At 36.2% G+C, this 22,277-nt stretch overlaps 1 protein-coding gene across 1 annotated transcript; it reads right to left on the bottom strand.

Moving 5' to 3' along the window:
• Positions 1–59: 59 nt before the first annotated feature.
• lmbrd2b (LMBR1 domain containing 2b) lies at positions 60–21,783 on the bottom strand. Its single transcript, XM_046867224.1, has 18 exons — positions 21,530–21,783; positions 20,317–20,532; positions 18,746–18,846; positions 15,938–16,036; positions 12,045–12,212; positions 11,384–11,594; positions 10,398–10,472; positions 9,491–9,604; positions 9,170–9,353; positions 8,883–9,064; positions 7,685–7,818; positions 7,156–7,261; positions 6,383–6,480; positions 5,839–5,942; positions 5,635–5,681; positions 4,973–5,084; positions 4,754–4,877; positions 60–3,661 (listed from the first exon to the last, which is right to left on the bottom strand). Exons 2-18 carry the CDS (start codon positions 20,488–20,490, stop codon positions 3,598–3,600), a joined length of 2,097 nt encoding a protein of 698 aa, XP_046723180.1. The 5' UTR covers positions 20,491–20,532; positions 21,530–21,783; the 3' UTR covers positions 60–3,597.
• Between the last annotated feature and the right edge of the window lie 494 nt (positions 21,784–22,277).

The following is a 22,277-nucleotide window of genomic DNA, read 5'->3' as shown; positions in this document are numbered from 1 at the left end:
TTCATCCTAATGCAAAGAAAAATAAACAACAGAAACAAACACGCAAACAAGCAAACTAATACAGATAATGAGATTTTATTTGAGCTTTCATTGGCAATTTGATTACTATCAATCCAGTCTATTACACTAAGTGTATTTTATCTATGGAGTGCAAAACTACTAAAAAACACTGAGAATCAACAGCAGATAACAAAATCACACCAATCCAGCATTACAAGCAAAGTGTGGCCTTCAGTTCACACTGCACCCGAAATCAAACACTGAAATTATCACAGTTATTGATTCTGTAAACCAAAACCAATAATCATGTCCATAAATATATTGTGATACAGTTTTAAGAGTTAAAGGAGCAGTCGAGTAAAAACAATCAAAAACTGTTTTAAACAAGTCATGCTTATTACAACACTGATAATCAGCTGTAGAACATCAATCTTTAGGTATATTTTTTGAGTAGAAATCATTGACCTGGAGGGCAACAGATACTGCACCGAAAATGCACTCAATTTTATAATGAAACAAATTCATTTATAAAACTCAGTAGTATGTTTAAAATAGAAAGCGACTTCTAGTGCTTTTTGTTCAATTCCTCAAAAAAATGTAGCCAATATGATATTATTATTTCTTGTATATATTTAAGGATTGTTTGTATATGACAGGCTACGATGAAATCGTGGTTTTGTTGTCCATTTCAGGGAAACATAGGAGTAAATTGCGAGTAGGAAGTAAATTTGTGAGTGGGGAATTAAAGAAACATCGGACCACATGCTCTGTAGGATTGTTCCAAGGAACTGGTTAAGCCAATGATTTGGATTTGAATGGAGAAAATCTAAATTAAACTGTCATTTGGTGTGCACATACATAGTAGAGATTGTTACTTGATAGTGTGAACATGTGGTTTAGGACACGGGGGGACTGCATGTGAATTTAACCCAGCAGCACAAAACTTCGCATCATACATTTAATTAAAAAGGAAACTTGTTTGAAACTGTATGTTTAGACTGAACTACTCCTTTAAAGAATGAAATTTAAAAAAAAGAAATGAATTTGACTGCAGTGAGAACACATTATTAGTTTTTGTTTTTTTAATATATTACATATGATTTGGATTTATATATATGTTCTTGAACGATCTTAAAAAGAAGTCCTTCCTGAAAGATTACACGATAAAGATGAATATTTACACTGAATGCAATTGATGAAATTGAGGTAATATCCATGCGTGTGCATGACTTCTATAATCCTCTCGTTCCTCATGCTGACTCTCCTTAACGATTAAGCCTCAGGGAAATAATGATGATGACGACACCACCAGCACCACCAAAAAAACACAAGCGACTAAAAGTAAAGAATTAAATCAGCTTCACATGTGACACCGAAAACGATGCTACTGATCATGAATTATAGTGCATCATGTATTATTAAAAAGAAAACGCCACAGTAGTGTGAATATCTCTTGCATTCACGATGGCAGTGCAGTGATGAATGGCAAGAAACATAATCCTTCTTTTTTTTTTTTCCTGACACATCATTTTAGAAAATAAGGTCACTTTTTTTTTTTTTACTCTTCCAACCAAACAAACAAGATACAGTATGTCACTCTGCATTACACATCACAATTATATTCAAAGAAAAAAAACTGAAACACTGGCATTAAATAATCATTAATAAACTCATTCAACAATGTCTTTCCAATTTAAACTGACACACACACACAGACACACAGACACACAGACACACAGACACACAGACACACAGACACACAGACACACACACACACACAAAACCTAATAATGTACTCTGCACCTGGCAAAGTTAATTTAGGAGTTTCGCTCTGGCCACAAGCCCATCTGCTCTGTGCACAAAAATAAATATATTCATCCTCACTCAGCATGGTATATAATGAGAATAAATATTAGGTTTATATTACTGTATGTGCACCTTTCACAGGCTTATGCAGGTTTTAAGTAAACCGTTCCAGAATATTAAATTATATGTACTTCATTTTGTAGAGTTTTGTATTTCCTTAAATAAAGCTTTCCTCTTTAAAAGGTCCACTCTCACTCTCAAACTCCATATATAAATATATATATATATATATAATGTATACAAAACCATGCAAATGCAAGGCAAGAGCTTCAGTTACTGTTGACATCACACACTAGAATGCAGGGGGCAATCTTAATGTTTATAGCATGGTTGTGGGTGAGTCAAAAATTCTCCTTGGATTTTCACACACAAAAGTCCTGGAGTGGTGTGGAAAAACAAAAAACACCCAGCAGTGTTCTGTGAGCAGTAATGCCATGTTGTTGAGAGAGGTCAGAGGAGAAATTGACAAAAATATTACGGTAACATAAATATGCGATCTTTTCAACCTGGTAAGCAGCAGAAGCATCTCAGATTAAATGACAAGCTGAATATTGGAAGTGGATTTGCTACAGCAACACCAGTCGCAGCATGAACAATTCAGTGTCGGTAATCATTAATATAAATCATAAACGGTCGATGATGGCTCTGGACATTTCGCAGTAAAAGGAATGCAAAATAAATCCTTGTAGATATGAATTGCACCATGCCTGGGGTGACTCGATGTGCAGGTCATTCAGGTTTATACAGTAACTGACCAGTTAAAACAAACAACTAGAAATAAGAAAAAAAATATCCCATTTTTGACATGCAGCATTTAAGAGAATTAAAGCACTTTTTTCTACTGTTTTAAATGCCTTTGCTGACTCGGAAATGTCGAACACCTACACCACACAAAGGGAGGAGGATATATAGGGAGTGGACATGTGTATCACCACCTCATTCCAAATCCCTTCTCTGAGAGGTTCGTGAAGAATTAAAAATAAATTATACAAAGCTCATGGTGATTAAAATGAACACCGTAGCGCCACAGTATTAGTATTCCCACATTTTCTCCATGATTTGATCATTTGCACATTCCCACCCGCTAGCTATACCCACTATGACATCTAAAACACCCACCACCCAGGAGGAGCCAAAGATAATCAAATCTGCTTTGATTCATGAACTATGAACACATATACAGTAACATCATTACACAGCTATTCATTCTGCACTAATAGATAACAAATCAAACCTTTATGCGACTGTATGACTTTTCTGTGGCTATTTGCACTTTGAACTATATACACAGAGAACTACAGTAGCTAACAAGCTAACTTGCCTGTGGTAACAAATATGAAATATTGACGTTTTAGGTTGCTACTGGTTAAATTGTATATAACCACATTCCTCTGACAACTTTTTCTCTTCGCTGAAAAGGTCAGATTGCAATGCTTTCTGAACAATTTCCTTCTCCATATATAATAATAAATAATTAATAGAAGGATTGTTTAACATTCTTTCAAGGGGAAGGACAGGGGAAGTCAACAAAGGAACAAAGGAATAGAAGGATATACTTTTCATTCAGGGTTACAACATGAGTACCCGTTATGTTGTGCATTCTCAGCGTAATGTAACATTGTACAATCATGAAGGACGCAACATCCAATAATGTCTCCTTACGCGAGGTTGGAATTTAGCAGAAGATAAATCCAGCCCCACTTTCTGCACTTTACTCCAGGCAAAAGGTGGTTACACATCATCAAAAATTCTGCTCTGGGATGTGGACATGGAGAGGTAGCGTCCTCCTACGTGCCTGTAGGGTTGCGTATGTATGGAAGAATGGATGGACAGACAGACAGATAGACAGACAGAAAGATGGATGAGGGGAGAGAGAGAAAGAGAAAAGTCAGCACATAAGAATCGATATAAACACATCTCTATGTAGCATGCTCTCAAGATGGCTGTGCTAAAAACAGCTGCGTGTGTGATAATACCCCAGAGTTAAATCCATTATATACACTGCATTACTGCTAAATTCTTAAATCTGACTGGTCAAAAGCTGTAGATGTAGTATTTATTTCAGCAGCTCTCACACTACTAATATTCATAGCCATGTTCAAATACTTTTATTGCCCTATCTGTCAAAAACACAATTTTCTGTGAGATGTTTACTTAACTTTTCTGGAAGAGCTACAGCTCTTATAATCCATGTTTCATAGAAAGATTTCAATGTTTACAGATACAGACTCCTACTATTAAACAGCTAAAAAATATATATATATGAAGAGCTATTCTTTAAATAAAAATTAATTCTTGGCAATAGGTGTGTAAAAGGAATAAATCACTTTGGTACTTTTATTTAATAATTATTTAATATTAAAATAATGAACTTCAGGTTTAGAATGATAACTTTGTTTGGCATTGAACAGTATTACACTAACTAAATATCCCACCAGGACAGATTTATTATGTGAACACAAATAAACGATTCAAAGATTTTTATATAAATTATTATTTATTAAATTATCATACTGATTGAAGCCATCAGGTGTTTATTCCTGTTTAAACTGAGAGAACACATTAAGACCATGTTGATTCAGTTTTTAAGATGCTAATAATTATAGTAAATATAAAATCTTTTAAAAAATTGTAAATTGTGTGACAATATTTGAAAATTGTGGGTTTTGTAAAAATATAAATATTGAATTATATTTTAATTGCAATATAATATACTGCATCTCATTGAGTTTTCCAGTATTAACTTCTAGTATGATATCTCTGATTCATCAGAAACAAACTGTCTCACATAAGCAAAACAATACAATAAAATACAAGATTTATATTAATGCCCTTAAGACAACATTAGTACCATTTTGGGATGGAAGATTAAAACTGGAAACCGAACCTGTTGCTCTCCAGGGGGTCGTCACTGGCTGTTTCTGCGTTGAAGTCCATAGGCTCGGCATCCTGCAGGAGCTCTATGTGATCTCTCTCTGAGCGAATTCCTCTACCCCGAGAGTATTTAGCCTCTGTGAAACAACACGAGTTAATAAACAAGATGCTATAAAAAGCCATGTCAGCAAAAGCCTAAAAGAGGAAAAAGTGGTCAGGGTATGAAACTCACGTCTGCTGGAGCTGAGCGTGTCAGAGTAATTGGTTTCCTTCATTTCGGAAGCGGGGGCCCTGTTTCTGGCTCCGGTTTCATCTCTCTGATGGCTGTAGCGCTCTCGCCACTCCTGTCACAGGCGACCACTTCCATTAGTTTTGATTCGCTTATATCCAACACATCAGTAGTTAATCATTGAATCAGCATGAATACTATATTTTGTTTTTGCAATGAATAACACTGCAACATCGGAGAGATGCATGGGGACAAAAACATTGTTTCGGAATAATTATCAGTGACGAATAATTATCATCAGCACAACTTAAAAAAGTTGAACCACAATCATTATTTTAGTGAATGTCAAAGCATTCTTTATTTCCCCTTATAATACATTTTCTGCAAAAAAACATATAAACCTGCTATCACTTATAACATGTACAAGCACCCATCCTTTTACTTTCTTCTGAAAGTTAAGAAAAAGGCAGCTTATTGTTGAAAGACCACAAAAACTCTACTGCGCAGAAGCCTCATAAATATCAAATAAAATCACTGTGCAATACACAGTGTCAGAATACAATATCAGATAATATCACAGTAAATCACTGTGTCTTATTGTAATCTGATTATAAATAATTGAAATAATTGAAATTGAAATAATAATAAATAATAAATAAACTCACTCTTCTTCTGTTCTCGCCGTCCTCTATCCTCTGGCGTTTTCTTCTCTCTGCACCAAAGAAAAAAATAAATAAAAATAGCAGGGAAAATCATTGAAAGTGTCTTTGTGATGGTCATGTTGCTCTGAATAAGCATTTTGTTCTTATATCTTTATTGATTCCTAGGGAAATGCCCATATTGTCTCCTAACGATAAACATGAACTCACCTCTGCGCAGTAACTCCCTGCCCTCATCGATCAGGTCCGAGGTCAGCTCGTTATCTCCCATAAACTGTTGGAAGCCCAGAAGGTTCAGGCAGCGAGTACCAAGGCTATTGTGTATAGCAAGATGGGGATCAGATAAAATTTAAAAGGTTATTTTAAATATACATACATATACAAACATATATGCAATGCTCTCTCTCTCTCTCTATCTCTCTCTCTCTCTCTCTCTATATATATATATATATATATATATATATATATATATATATATATATATATATGTATGGAGTTTATTGGTGGAGTATATGGGTGAATATTATCTTACTATAGGCACAGTTTTTAGGCATTGTGTATAATGTTAAGGATTGTATATAATAATGTAAATTCAAAGAAATATGGTTGTTACTATGGTTACGTCTCACTGTTACGGAACTGGTTCATTCTGACTGATGATAAAGGTCTCATGATTGAAACATGGATACATGATTGTTAGTAAATTAAGTTTTGCTCTAATGGACAAGTGTGGTGAAATAATTAAATGACAGACCTGAAGTATGTGGCAATGCAGAGGATGACGATCAGCATGGGATAGTAGATGTAAAATCCATTGGCGATAAAAGATAGGACACGCATTGAGCCCATGATCTGTAAAATAAAACATGACAGGGTGTGTTTTTGGAAGATGACCAGCAACAAGGTTGTGATACAGGCTCCCACTCTGACTTTAAAGCACAGCAGTTTACCAGTGCTATCAATTTTACTGAGATTTTGAGTTATATGTTATATTGTGGAAAGTCTATGATGGTATCAATTATCAGAAATATTTTTAAATATATTCAATAGATATGCCAATTCATCCCAAAGGTGTTCAGTAGGGTTGAGATCAGAGCTCTATTGTAGGCCACTACAGACCTTCCACTACACCATATCTTAATGGAGCTTGCTTTGTGCACAGGGGAATTGTCATGCTTGAACAAGTTCGGGTTTCATAGTTCAAATGGAGGGTAAAATGAATGATACCACATCCAAAGCCATTCTATACAATTGTGCGCAACAATTTTGTTGAACTTAGAAGTAGCGATTTGGTAAAGGAACTCATATGGCTGGAAAAGTCAGGTGTCCCAAAAGAGTTTTTTCTTATAGTGTAAATCTAATAAAATATTATAAAATATTTAAAAATGTAATATTTAGATATCACCCATCCCTAGTGTGATCTTAAATTGTGCTTATCTTTCTGTTGTTACCATACACCAGTGTTATTGTTTTACTGTACAAAGTAAGGCGCAGTAATGGGTGCATGCTGCTGCTGGTGAGACTCACTGAAGTGTAAGCTGTCTGTTCTTTAGCCTGGTGAGAGATAGCAGAGTCCATGTGAATCAAGCCAAGGAAGTTGAGGCACAGGGGTGGAGTCAAGCGGCAAAAAAGCCTATAACGCAACAAAAAAAATGAAACGTTTTTCTTTCTTCACCAATATATTTCATCAGATATGTTTAACATGTTTAGTTTAACTATTCGGCTACTGTTGCTTACAAGTATGCAAGTAGGTACAAGTTTTAGTTTGATGTTGTGCCTCACAAAAATAAGGGACATTTAATAGTTTCAATTTCAAAGGTGTATATTAATTCATAGAATCTCTCATTTATAAAACTGCTTATGTAAATTTTAATCATAATTTTAAGTCAAATGATATCTTTTAAAATGACAATGGGATTGTTTAGACTTGTACAGTGATAAACTGGTAGCTGTCTGTTTCTTCTGAATGAAACTACATGTAGATAAGACAAAAATTAATTGTAAACAAAACATTTTTATGCTGTAAGAACACTTTTCGTCTTCTCTTTGGACCTACATGCCGCTGAACTGAAGGCTGTAGGCGTCAGTCTGATGGTGTGTGGCCAGGTAGTAGTAGTTGAAGACACGGATTCGAAACACAGTGGAGTACACGCAGGTGCACAGAAAGAAGATTGTGATGAAACATGCCATCTAGGAAAAAAAATTAGAAATATCAGCCGACGGAAAGGAACAACTCAAACAAACTGGAACAAAACTACAGATATACAGGCTCCTCCAAAACAAAGCCAGCAAAGCCAGGTGTTTTTTTGGGGTTTTTTTTGAGACAACATATGAGAAGTGCAGGTTTCATTACCTGATATGTACATTTAGATGACATAGAACATGACAGCTTTTGTTATGAATATTTCACAATCTACCATTTCAAAAAGACTTCAAGAGCACAAATATTGCAACAAAATAACAAGTAGTTAAGTGCCTATAGATGTAACTATCAGGAAATATCCCATTGTCTCATATTCATCTTTTGGAATCAAACCCAAATGCCTTCAATGTATGGAGACAAAGGTACTGGCCTTGGTGTTTCAATACTTTTGAAGGGGGCTGTATTTAACAGGGGCTGTGCTTCAGGTGCATAAAAATTGTACACATGTACTTCACAATTTGTTGTGGAGCAACAGATGCAAAGAATAATTTGGATGTATTAACAGATGCATTAAAGATTTGGCAAAATTTCAACTAATATATATATCTCATATATATATATATATATATATATATATATATATATATATATATATATATATATATATATATATATATATATAAGAGAGAGAGAGAGAGAGAGAGAGAGAGAGAGAGAGATAGATAGATAGATAGATAGATAGATAGATAGATAGATAGATAGATAGATAGATAGATAGATAGATAGATAGATAGATAGATAGATAGATAGATGTAGGAGATATAGGAGATATACAGTAGGAGTGGAGATATATGAAATACAAATGGAGCTATAGACACATTGCGATTTTAGGTCAAAGTTCCAAATGCATTATGTACTGGGATGGTGATAGAAATATATATCGGATTGGGCAGGGGGTTGCACTCCAGCTTAGCAGTAATTAACCAATGGGAAGGTATTACTACCAACATGAAACATCTAGTGGTTAATGAATTTCTTGTATTAAATAACTACTTAAACAATCTTCTCTATATGATTGATTTTGGCTTTACACAAACAAAGCTTGGCTTACCTCAATGTACAAATAATTATAATCGCGTTCTGCGAGCTGTATAAACACGGCAAAGAGAGAGAGGACAGGACGGGTGCTGAAAAAGGTGCATTCAGACCAGACCACAGCCACGGAGAAAAGGGACAGGACCACAGCCAACACTCGATAAAACCACTGCTTCAGGAAACATTCCCAATACCACTCTAATAAAAAGAAAATAAATAAGAGGGTATGATTTCTATGGTTGCTTGCATGTACTGGTTTATGCGCTTACTTAATGTATTACAGAATTCTCATCCTGTACTGACCTACAGTAGGTGTGTAGATGTAGCGGGTGAACCAACTTGTAGGTTCTGTTGGAGCAAAGCTGTGGACAAACTGGTGAGATGAGCTAGTCTCATTTTTCGCCACATCTTCCAGGTGAAACGCTTGATCAAGAAGAATCTGCCACTGGACCTGGGTACGATTGTGTCTCTGCACAGCGTAAATCGCCTGATGCAGCGAAAGAACACACACGGCACAACTATGACATGTGCATCCAAATGATTTTCAAGTTCATTAAAAATGGTTCGGAATGTCTAAGGTAAAGGACTGCAACCATGTTAGTAGAAAAGACATATATTTCACACCTGCTTGTGAAGCTTCACCAAGCTCCTTTCACTGGGATATGTGTTCTGTTTATCATCAAAATCCTCATAGTCGTCCATATTCCTGCCCATCTTCTCCTGATATTCAACAGGGCACTGAAGGAAATACAGTTATAGTATTTAATAATTCTGCAGTCTTTATTTGGACAACAGGTCCTTTTTAGAGTATAATGTACATCTCCTTAAAATGTCTCTGCTTAGAGAAAACCTCAATATGATCTCAATACGTTACATTTTTTTGTTCAGAATAGCATCATTTTCTCTGCGATTTGTTATAGAAATCATTGACATTTGCCTATTCAGCACTTCAGTAAAAGTGTACTCTTTCTGATTTAAAATATACCGTATTTACTATAAGCCACAGATTTCTTTAACATTGTAGTATTGTGCACTTGACCTTCAGTTAGTTCAAATTCCTATACCTGGAATATTCACCTCATCAATATATTCAACACATCTCACTATTCGCACTAGAAATGGCTCTAAGTTGATCAATTTAACTGGATGCAACATGGTGACCACTGCACACTATCTGCTTAAAATCATTAGAGTACTGGACACTGCAAAAACGTGAAAGTATCTGTTATGACACTTCAGACAATGAGTCAGCGCCCAACATTCAGCTAAATGGACTGACTCCAAGAACTGACTCATTCACAAAGACACTACTGAGTGACATTTGAGTGACAACACAAATTAATGATCTGTTCCTGTTTCAATAACAGTGAAATGCATTCCATAAATGTCAGCATGCCTGATGTTCTTATCTCAATTAACAAGTCACAATTAATTTGATGAAAATCCAGAAAACACGTCAACAGTATAAAGGAAATGCTGTAAATTCTGTATATTTATATGCTGTTTCATCTCACTTCTACACACATCTTACCTTTCTAAGAATCGTATCAACGTACTTCCTGAACGGATGGTTGTACTTGATAGACTCGTTGACCTTCCTCACTTCCTGTGTCAGACAAAAAAGAGAACTTCATCATTAACAGTTCATACACTGTCAGTTTTATACAATATACTGTCAGGAAAGTCACAATTGCTACATTACATCTGTCTGATTGTGGAGTTTTGTCTATATTGCCAGAGCAATATATCAGGTGGCCAATAAAATCAGTCAGACCTAAGGCTTCAAAAATGAACTGATGAAAATTACACGTTAATAATGCTTCCTTACAATTTACACAAAGGAAAATAAATACATTACTTAACGTGATTCAATTTGAATAAACAGCAAACACACTGTAGACACTACTCTTAAAAGACGACCTTTTGGATTGGATTTAATCTTGTGTTAATCGGGTCAAAGCGTAAGTCCAAGTCATATATGATTTTCAGCAGAAACACCAATGATTTTGTAAACTCACATGAACTTTGACACACCAGTTCACGTTATCATTCAACAGCACAACTGTGGTGTAATACCTCATACAGCATTGTGACAGAGTAGTGATGGGTGAGTTAGCTAGCATGCTAGGAACAAGCTGAGGCAGTCTAAAAAAGACAGGTTGTTTTTAAGTTCTAGAAAAGCAAAAAGAGAACTTGGTGACTGCAAACTGTTTATAACTGTGTTAACAGGAACAAACCTATTTTGTGGACATTCAGAATAAACAGATAAAAAGCATGGCATGTCATTAATTTTTCAAATATTTTAATTATTGAGGGACAGTTTCTAGGAAAAGAGAAATAAAATGAGATGCTATTATGAGATAATGTATCTACATAAAACTCTAAAGGTCAAAACCAATAAATGATAATCTTCCTGATTATCAAAAATCCAAATGTCTCCTGTATATTATCATATTTTAGAAAATCAGTATCTACCAGTTTCATGATACACGCCTTTAATTAGCATGCATTACCCACCTCCATGACATCTTCCAGGTTCTCCTCTGCGTCTGCTTTCTCAGTCATCAGCTTGGCTGCTTTGAAGTAAGTCTTGATAAGCAGGTGTCCTTGTTTGGAAGCTTCCCAGTAAGAGCGTGGGATTTCCACCAGCCCGTAGCCCATCAGCAGCACCAGCAGGAACAGACCCCATGTGTTGGCTGCCGTGATGCCGATCGTCTGCAGCTCGTACCTGGTCAAAGGATGAGTTCAGGTTCTGTCATGAACCACAGTAAAATGTGTAGACCAGTGGTTCTCAAACTTTTTCTGCCATTCCCCCCTTTTAAATGGGGTAGATTTTCAAGCCCCACCTATCCTCCATCAGGCCAAAAAAATGGTAATGAAATACTTCTTTTGAATTTATTTGAAAATAAACTTCAAAATCAATAACATCAAATAGCTTTAAGTTCAAAATGTTTGTTTTAATTGACCTGCATTATTGGCCTGATTGTTTGTGGTTGCTTTGAGTGTATGGACTTTATTTTTAATGGAGAAAATCATAAATAAAGATTAATGAAGAGCACAAAATAATTGTATAATTACTGCAGTTCACTGCACACCACCTGTGATGTCTTCATTACCCACCAGAGGAATGCGCCCCACACTTTGAGAACCACTGGTGTAGATTGAAAGTTGCTCTTACCAGGACAGACTCCACTGAGGATGTACAGCGACGTAGATGAGCAGGGAACCGAATATAAACAGGTAGGTGCCGTAGTAGATGGCATTCTCGATGAGAGCGGTCTTTATTTTGCCGGTGATGGAGAAGCCTCCTGAGCGGGCGTACGACTGCATAAAGGGCAGAAGAAGCCTGGAAAGACACACATAAACACATTCTCATCAATTAAAATCACCTAGGCTTTGGTATATTCAGTATATAATGTTTTTTTTTTTTTAAATGGTCTGAATACTAATATGTAAAAAAGTTATATATCATTTATTTTTAAAGTTCCATGAGTAACATATTTATTTGTAATTTACTGTAAAAATGCACGTTTGATCATCCTTGATAATCATCAAAATGTTAAACAGGAAATGAGAAGCTCTTGTTTTCTCTCGCTTATATTTCACATGCACTCTGTATTTTGACGAAACTGTAGAACAGGTTTACAAACTGAAGAGTCAGGGTTTGATGTTCTCGTTTAAACCTGTGAGAGTTTGATGTTTTCTTTTCAACAGCAATGTGTAAAGCTTAAACAAGGAATAAATGTCGCTGAGAATTTATATTCATTCATGTGCAAAAGAAATTATGCTATTATCACTAACTTTACCGATTACCGTACAAAACCCCTGATAGGTCTGAGTAATGGATTCGTGGCATTTTTCATTCTTCCAGTCATTAACAGTAGAAAATTCAGATATAATTGTCTGTCATACATCATATTTACAAAAATGTTTGGATTGTGGATGCCCAATTTCTCTTATATAACCTTCACCCTACTGGAAAGATGCACTAGATACACTAGATTTTGGAGTATCTTCTTCTTCTTCTTTTTTTAGCTTCTCCCATTAGGGGTCGCCACAGCATACTATCTGTCTCCATACCTCCCCTGTCCTCTACATCTGCCCCCTTTAACCCAACTACCTGCATGTCTTCCCTCACCACATCCATAAACCTCCTCCTTGGTCTTCCTCTTTTCCTCCTTCCTGGTGGCTCCATCCTCAGCATTCTCCTACCGATATACCCCATGTCCCTCCTCTGCACATGTCCAAACCATCTCAATCACGCCTCTCTTACCTTGTCTCCAAAACTTCCTACATGGGCTGTCCATCTAATAAACTCATTTCTAATCCTGTCCATCGTCATCACTCCCAAAGAAAACCTTAACATCTTCAGCTCTGCTACCTCCAGCTCCACCTCCCGTCTTTTACTCAATGCCACTGTCTCTAAACCATACAACATCGCAGGTCTCACCACAGTCCTATAAACTTTCACTTTCACTCTTGCAGATACTCTTCTATCACAAATCACTCCTCTCACTCTCCTCCACCCACTCCACCCTGACTGCACTCTTTTCTTCACTTCTCTAACACACTCTCCATTACTTTGCACTGTTGATCCCAGGTACCTGAACTCCTCCACTTTCTCCACCCCTTTTCCTTACAAACGCAGGTTTGTCTCATTCAGCCACAAGGGCTTTGTCAGCTCAGGTACAGATTTAGGGTGAGGAGGCTTTGGGTTCAGTCAGGGTTGCAATTCATTCCAAAGGTATTCAACAGGATTGAGGTAAGATCAACCATATAGCCAGGAAGTACACAGGGAAGTGTCATGCTTGAACAATTTTCTAGTCACCTAGTGCAAGTGAAGGGAAAATGTATTGTTACAGCATCCAAAGACATCTGATAATATTGTGTGTCTCCAACTTTGTGGTAACATTTTGAAGAAGGTCCACAGATGGCTGGAAAAGTTAGGTGTCCCAATACTCTTGTCCATATAGTAGGGGTGAAGTGGTACATGTATCCGTACTGAAATGTTTCTGGTACAGGGTTTTCGGATCAATTTAATCCTTTTTACGTGCGGAACATAGTTAAAATCTGTGTTCCCTCAGAAACAAATTAAGTGGTGACCGCAAGTTTGTTTAGTCTCCGCCTCGCACTTCGAGTGTATTTTTTTTATTATTATTATTATGAAACTTGAAAACATATAAAACAATGCCAGGGGTATATTAAAAAATAAATAAATAAATAAAATTAAAAAAAAGACAAAAAAGAAGACAAAAAAAAAAAAAGAAACCAGAGTTAGCGCAGTGTCACTGTTGCTACTCACTCCGTACTGGAAATAAAATTTGTTTTACGCATGCATGAAAATGCTAAAGAATTTAAAAAAGTGTATTGCAATAATTTGAGTTTTAACAAGTTTTTTTGTTACAAAATATAATAACATTTTATTTTATATATTATTAAATCAAGCAGACAATTTCAATTGTTTAAATGTTGATGATCACAAATGTTAATAATAATGAACTGCGTTAATCAAAAACCTCTTCCCCCTAACCGTACCGAAATGGTACCAAAACCATGAATTTTGTGTACCATTACACCCTACCATATAATATATTATTTTGATGTCATTTAGAACAATAAGGTGTTTCTTGCACATATCCCATACAAAGCATCATAGGAATCAAAGCAAAGCACATTGTGAATAGGCTGATTGAATTTAATGGCACCAATACATCTACTACTGTCCATTTTAATGATATTACAGTATGTGCATCTCAGAAAAGCTGACCTTAAGTCTACATATAGAATAGAGCATTTTGTTACAGATTGTCAGGCTAAATTCCTTTGGAACTAGTAAAACTTGCTTGTTTCCTGTTTGCTTGGTATTTTTTTCTAGTACTTATTACAAAATTGTCAGCTCCTGACCTGACCGGTGTCACAGCTTTGCTATTTGTACTCGGCAAATGGAAAACAAGCAAATGGGAACAATCATGTTGTTCCTCCTTTAAGTCACAAAAACACAATTTAGTCATGTGGACACAAGCGTAGGTCGACATGATCAAGTGTTTCAGACACACCCATTTGAAACAGATGCAGAAAATTGCATTGTCATGCCATCTGTATTAACCAACACTGGTAGTAAAATGGTTCATAGCAAAAGCGCTGTCATTTTAAACATGGCTTGTGGTGTATGATCAGACCATCACATTTTGTCAAAGTAAATATATATTTTTGTTATTCTTAGGTTTATACGGCATATTCTAAGGCACTTTCTCCCTTTTCCTCACAGCCACTCCATCCTACAGCTATTAAGAAAGCAATTCGACCTGAACATCCACCATATAGCTATACCGACAATGATTAAATATTAGAATGAATTTTCTCTACTAGAAAATGAATCAACACTTTCTGACCAATTAAAAATCAGGAATCGAACAGCAGTGGTATAATACAAACATATAATCAACACAAGTAATCAACACAAGCAGAACGAGCTTTGGCTAGGGCCTATGTTATCCCGTACCATCTAGAGACGTAACAGCGCCATTTGGATTTCACTTCCTGTAGAGTCTGGACACTGGACTTCTTTGAGTGTTTAAAAGCTCTGGCATGGAGAAGCTGGTGTTGGATTTATGATGATCTCAAAATGTTGAGCTATTTTATGAGTTGCTTAGTAGCTCCTGGTTCCATAACCTCAACTGACTGTATAAGACTGTAGAAAGAACATTACTCATAATCTTACATTCCGGTGCTCATGTTAGTTCTCACTCTCTGGTGTTTTGTATTGTTTTAAAGACTATAATCACACTCTTGATATCACCCAAATGAGGATGGGTTCCGCTTTTGAGTCGGGCTCCTCTCAAGGTTTCTTCCTCATAACATCTAAGGGAGTTTTTCCTTGCCACAGCGCTATAGAAATAAACTTGACTTGCATTGACTGTGTGAGTCTGCTGACGATGAAGTAAATCAGTTAGTAGTTACTATGTTAAACATGATTTATAAACAGGTAATTATCACTGACTGTTTGCAAAGTGATTGTCCACCTTATCATGGATTAAGATTAGTCAAAAAGGAATCGTGTTGCCATCTCACCATGTAAGACATTGTGAAGTCCAGTATACAACCCTCCAGAAGACGGGCATGATCCCATCAGGAATGTAGCTCCATGGCTTGTGGCACACCGTCGCAGTGCTGTGACAAACACAAAACAGTGTGACTTCATGACATGTAGCTGAGTTTCTGTTCAAATATAAAAAAAATAAAAAAAAATAAAAAATGAAAGATGAACTGAATCAATGTTTCCATGGTATTGTAAACATATTGACGTTAAAAATAAGTGTTGTGGGGGAGAAGATAACAATGCTGAAAAAAGCTAGATGGCTTTTCAGTTTTATTTGAAATGTGCAGTGAAACGGCAGAATAACGAAATCATACATTCATCTTAAGTGAACACTAATATAAAAAATAAATAAATAAATAAATAAATAGCAAATGTCTATTCAAAGCGCACAAATTGTCCTCTATGGCCATGATTATGTATCTGTATATAACAGTAAGGCAACGTAATATTCTATCAAAAACATTATAAATGCTTTATAATACAGTTTTTAAAGCTATTGGACTTTGTTTATGATTATGATATTTTTGAAGATTAAAATTAAACATTCAGAAATGCAAATTTTGTTTTGCATATTCACTGTATGATAATAAATCTCCATAAAGTCTCTGTAAAGTCACAGGTGTTTGCACAGCACATCTTCTGCATCTTCTGATTTGCATTTGGTTACACCCACAAAACTCCATAAAAGGCAAAGCATAAACAGCTGAAATGATGTGGAAAAAATGGTACACTATATTTCCAAAAGTATTGGGTCACCTGGTCATAAGTACGGTATGTGATTTTTGAGCATTGCATTCCACATTTAGTCCCAATTTCCTTTTATAATGTCGCCCACTCTTCTGGGAAGCTGTTCCACTAGATTTTGGAGTGTGCTTATGAATATTTTTGTTTATCAGCCACAAGGATGTTAGGAAAGGGAGGTACTGATGTAGGTGAGGAGGCCTGAGATGCAGTCAGCGTTCCAATTCATTCCAAAGGTGTTCAGTAGGGATGAGATCAGCGCTCTATAGCAGGCCACTCAGGTAAATGCAAAATTGTTCAGGTAAATGCAAAATTTGATTATAGTGCATCTAAAGACAACTGTACAATTGCGTGCCTCCAGATTTGTGGTAACAGTTTGGAGAAGAACCACATATAGCAGGAAAGGTCAGGTGACCCAATACTTTTGGCAATTTAGTGTATATGCTTTTTCAGTCATAGATGAATGTAATCCTGACTAAGAGCTATGGCAAATAAGAGTATATAATAATAATAATAATAATAATAATAATAATAATAATAATAATAATAATAATAATACTCTGACATGAAAAATACATATTGCAACCTAATGATTTTTGAACACTAGGCACATCAGACTGAGAAACTGTTATGTACAATTAATTAATTAATTTGTTTATTCATTTATTTAATTCAACAAATGCCCCCGCAGCTATCAACCTGAAATCCATCCTGACGTAAGATCTTGATCCCTTGTTAAAAAACTAGAAGGGCATGTGTCTGTAGAAAACGAATGGTCTGGCAGAGAAAAACTAGAGAGAATATGGAACATTGCAGTTCAAAACATACCACAGTTAGTGTAACTTAGCACTACCTGGCAAATAAAGGGTTACATTCTTAACTGATTTCTTGTTTCCTGTTTCACCATATTTTCATTCTATTTTTTTATGCAACCGAAATATAAAATCTATTTAAATTTGTAAATAGTCTCATAAATAGATCTACACAATTAAAAAACTCACACAGGACGCGGACAATCGTTATCCAGAAATTACAGGAATTTCATGAATGCCACATATCTTGTATAAATTCCGCTCTCAAACCATTTACAAATAGATCTGTTCATATCCAGCTTCAGTGTGAGAATCATTAGTATTTTCACAAAAGAATAAATCAGCAGATTGATTGTTAAATGTAAATAGCAATGATTTTTTTCTTTCCTTTTCAATGTTGTAAATGTTAAATGAGCCTAATCCTGTTTCTTTTTTTTTGGAACCCAAATGCACATACCATTTTGTTTAGATTTTGTTTAATTACAATGTTCACTCCCGTTTTCTTTTACACACCGCACTGTGTAATACACAGCAGGTTTACTAGTGGCGCTATTGGGTGTTTTGTGTATTCGTCCTACACTGTCTTGTGTTGTCTTGCACTGTCTTGTGTTGTCTTTGCAAGTCAAGTCAAGAGGTCAAGTCAAGTGGCTTTTATTGTCATTTCTACTATACACAGTGGTACACAGTACACAGTAAAAATGAGACAACGTTCCTCCGGAACCCTGATGCTACACTAAACAACATAGAGCTACAACACAACACAAGCTACGTAAAGTGCATCGAGTGCAACCTAGTGCAAACAGTACAGACAGACAGTGCAGACAGACAACACAACACAAGAAAACACAAGACACCAAACCCGAGAGTAAACCTACCGTATACTTTAAATATACAGTACTGTGCAGTACTGTGCCGTGCAAAAAACAGCAGCAGTCAAGTGGTGCAAAAGACAGCATGTCTGTCTGTCTTGCACTGTTTGCACCAAGTAAATGTAGCACCAGGGTTCTGGAGGAACGTTGTTTCATTTCACTGTGTACTGCGTCAGCTATATATGGTTGAAATGACAATAAAAGCTTCTTGACTTGACTCTTGACTAAATACTGTAATGTAGGTGTGTATTATAAAAATGTCTTCACTCTAAGTCTGAACATATTTGTGCATAATAGACGTGCATCCAAATTATAATGATGTCACTCCCAAACATGAAAAAACACAACACATCCTCACCTAATAGTGGGTGCAACACTTGCATTTCCTGTCGTCTGGTTGGAGATCGGAGGTCTTTGGGTGGGTGCCTGATGGCTGCTTACACACTGTCTGTATATTGTCTGAAATTGAGAATAAAAACACCCAATGAGGTTTGGTAGGTGTACAGAAAAACAGTGTAAAAACAATGTACAAGACAGAATTCAAGAATCAATCAGCCAAAGGACCTCTCTGGTTCTTTCAGTTTTCTAGGCTAACATATGGAACGAGTAACAAAACATGATTGAAACCAGATTAGCATAATTAAAGTGCACTCCTAAAACCAGCTTTATACTTCCAAAAACAAGCTCAACACAAAGGGACCACAGCTGAACACGTGCAGAATAAAATGAGCTTTAGTGTTGCCAGGTCCACAGTTTCTCTTCTGACTAGAACCACAATTGGGAATTTATCATGAATTAGATTAATTATCATATATTACACATTCACATTTAGCTAATAATTGAAATAGAAATCCCATACAAAAAGTCAGCACAAACACACACATGCACAATAGAACTATTCATAATTTTTTTGTTAAGCAATGCAAAAAATATACTCAAAATCCTAATTAACTTTACAAATGTTTCGAGATTTGCTTCTTTAAACTCATCTGCATACATTGTTTGGACAACGTAATGTGAAATGTGTGTTTCGTTGAAGGTTTTAATTTTTGCCTCTTTTATATATTTTTTTTATATTTTAATAAAAACAGTCAAACAGAAATGCGTGCTGCATTAATTGCAAGTTCATAAATTCAGTGCCTTCTTTAATTTGCGTTAATGAGTTATTAACACAATTTTGACAGCTCTAATATAAATAAATAATTATTTATTTATTCTTATTCTTTTGGCTGATTTCTTTCTGGAAATAAACAATCTACCAATAGAACAAGTCGATTCCAGGCTTGAAATTGAATATGATTTAATTTCCTTACATTTGGAAATATGAGATCGATTTGACTACATTCAAGATATTTCCTTTTTTCCCCCCGAGTGTTTCAGGTAAAGCTTGCCATTTCACATTTTCTCCAGCCTCCAATTAATGTAAAAACCACCAGAAGAACGTTTCGCTCGGTGTTCTGGGTGATCGATACATTTGAAACTCCTGATCAATCAGCTCACAAGCTGAAGGGGAACCAGAACGCAAAAACAATTTGTTTTATTAGTGATCGAATGTAAGTTTTCAATATATGAAGAATCCAAAATAATTCATTGACAATATTTCAACATTTAAAGTAACTGTTAAGTAACAATCTGTGTGTGTTTTGGGGGACATTCACAAGCATGTGATGTGATGTCCCTCTTTAACCAGTGCTGCATACAGTCAGGTCACACAAGGAGCTCAAGATATTTTGATTTCTTGCCTCCAGCACCTCTGATTATGACAAAAGTGTTATTATTGATTATAATAAATCTAATCTCCAGGACAGTAGTTGAGAGTGTTAATGGTGTTGCTATGCTTACAGTAAAAACAAGCACAAAAAGTCCTGTGGCTGAAGTGGCCTATTTAAGCAGTCGTTTAACACCATGTACATGGTGGCTTGTACAAACCGTGCTGACGTCCAGAGGGAGGATGAAGACGATGAGAAAGCACAGATACCAGGCGAGGAGGGTGCTGAACAGGACCATACGCTGCTGCTTCTTAAAGTCTCCATACCGATGCAGGAGGAAAAGAGCCAGAAAGAATACAACCACAATCTCGATGGCCAGTGCCGCCCCACTCATTCTGCTCCTCTACCCTGTACAGCAGACCCCTGGGAAATAAAACTGGGAAAGGAAGTACAGAAAAGCTTAAAGAATACAACATGTTTACTGCATGACATCCATGTACTCATTACAACTTTCCAAAGTGTGCTGGTCTCCCACAAAAGCCGCCGTGGCGCTTCAGTGTGTTCTCTGAAAGACTCTTTTGTTTTTCTTCAGCAGAGCAAGAAAGAACGAGTGCAATCAAAGTGTCCTAGATCTGCAACTGTACCACTACCTGGAATAAAAGATGCACGACTACAGTCTGTATTTGTTTCTCCGTTTGAATTTGTGAGTAAAGTTTTTACACGGATTAGGTCAATTGCTGGAATCGGTATGATCTTTTCACTGATCATCACACTCCATTTGCTACCTAGGTGCAGAAGAAATCCCTTTAAAACACCCCATTGCTGTTCCTCAGATGCAGTGTTTGGAAAATCAGAATTTGAGGAACTGGAATTTAAGATAGATGGTACCAACAAAATTGGAATTGTATTTCAAATTCTATATCTGATTATTATAAAGAGTATTATATTATTTTCTTTTTATAAATAATACAACAATTTCCAACCCATTCACACCATGGATTGCAATTTTCATATATTCCAACAAGATAACAAGATGCAGATGGCAGTGCATAATGGGTCTACATTTTAGATTTTAAGCAATGGAGTGTTTCATATTATTATTTATATTTAGAAATGCAGTCCATTTATTGATCTAGTTATAATACAGTGTCTGAACAGAACTCTAAAAGCATAAACTTGACAGGAAATCAAACAGAGACTCAATCATTATCCAAACACTACTACTGCTCTCTCAATGCATGATATCTGTTCATGCGACCGGTCGTGGCTCGGTCCCAAACTGCATTTTCCTCACTACATATGAAAACTGCGTACCGTCTAAAACCCACAGCACGAAGTGCACTACATAATCAATGACTATCCTTTGAAACGCGTCCATTATGATCACGTATTGCGGGCTGTACATTAGGAAGTGAGATTCAGATTGCTCCTACCTCTGCTGTGATGAGATAAATACGGTGTTGAAAAACGCTAATATCGGCTCCTAGTCCCGGATGATGGATGACACTGCTTTCAACAACAAGTCTATTTTAATTAAAGTCATCATGGTGTTGTCGACAAAACCCTCAAACGTCATCCAGGCAGAGACCAGTATCCCGAGAAGCTGTGTGCTATAGCTACGTAGCTACGTCATTACGCATGAGCGGAGTGGGTAACGCGGGCCCCGCCCACATCCTGCGCGCTCTTCGGGCATGGATTGGTTTAAAGAGGACTGAGCTGTGAGAAAATTCATGCGCATGCGCACTGGTTAGTCAAACTGCGCTTGCGTGTAGATTTAACGTCTGATTGTAGATAAAGTGGTTTTCTTTACTACTTGTACGTTTACTATATTTAGGAATCATTCGTCAAAAAAGAAAATTTGTGTATATATATTTGTGTATAATGAGGTATAATGAGGGCCATCAAGAAACTTTGTATAATAACAAACGAGTTGTATTTGTTTATACATGTTCTGTTTAAGTACACATCTCATATGTGGTAAAATAGAAAATTTGCAACTGCAAAATGGGTCTAATTTTATAAATAGTCTGAAACCTGGATTTTTCCATATACACACACACACCAAGGCAGCTCCACGTGTGTGAATGGAAAGCCTTGTAAAGCTTGGTCAAAACCGCCCAATGGCCCCCAACTACCTCCCACTGATCCCCTTCACCACACCACGTCTACACAGAGCACACA

The sequence above is a fragment of the Silurus meridionalis genome, chromosome 15 (assembly GCF_014805685.1).
Source record: "Silurus meridionalis isolate SWU-2019-XX chromosome 15, ASM1480568v1, whole genome shotgun sequence".
NCBI classification, from domain to species: domain Eukaryota; kingdom Metazoa; phylum Chordata; class Actinopteri; order Siluriformes; family Siluridae; genus Silurus; species Silurus meridionalis.
This window is presented reverse-complemented; position numbering and strand designations above follow the sequence as displayed.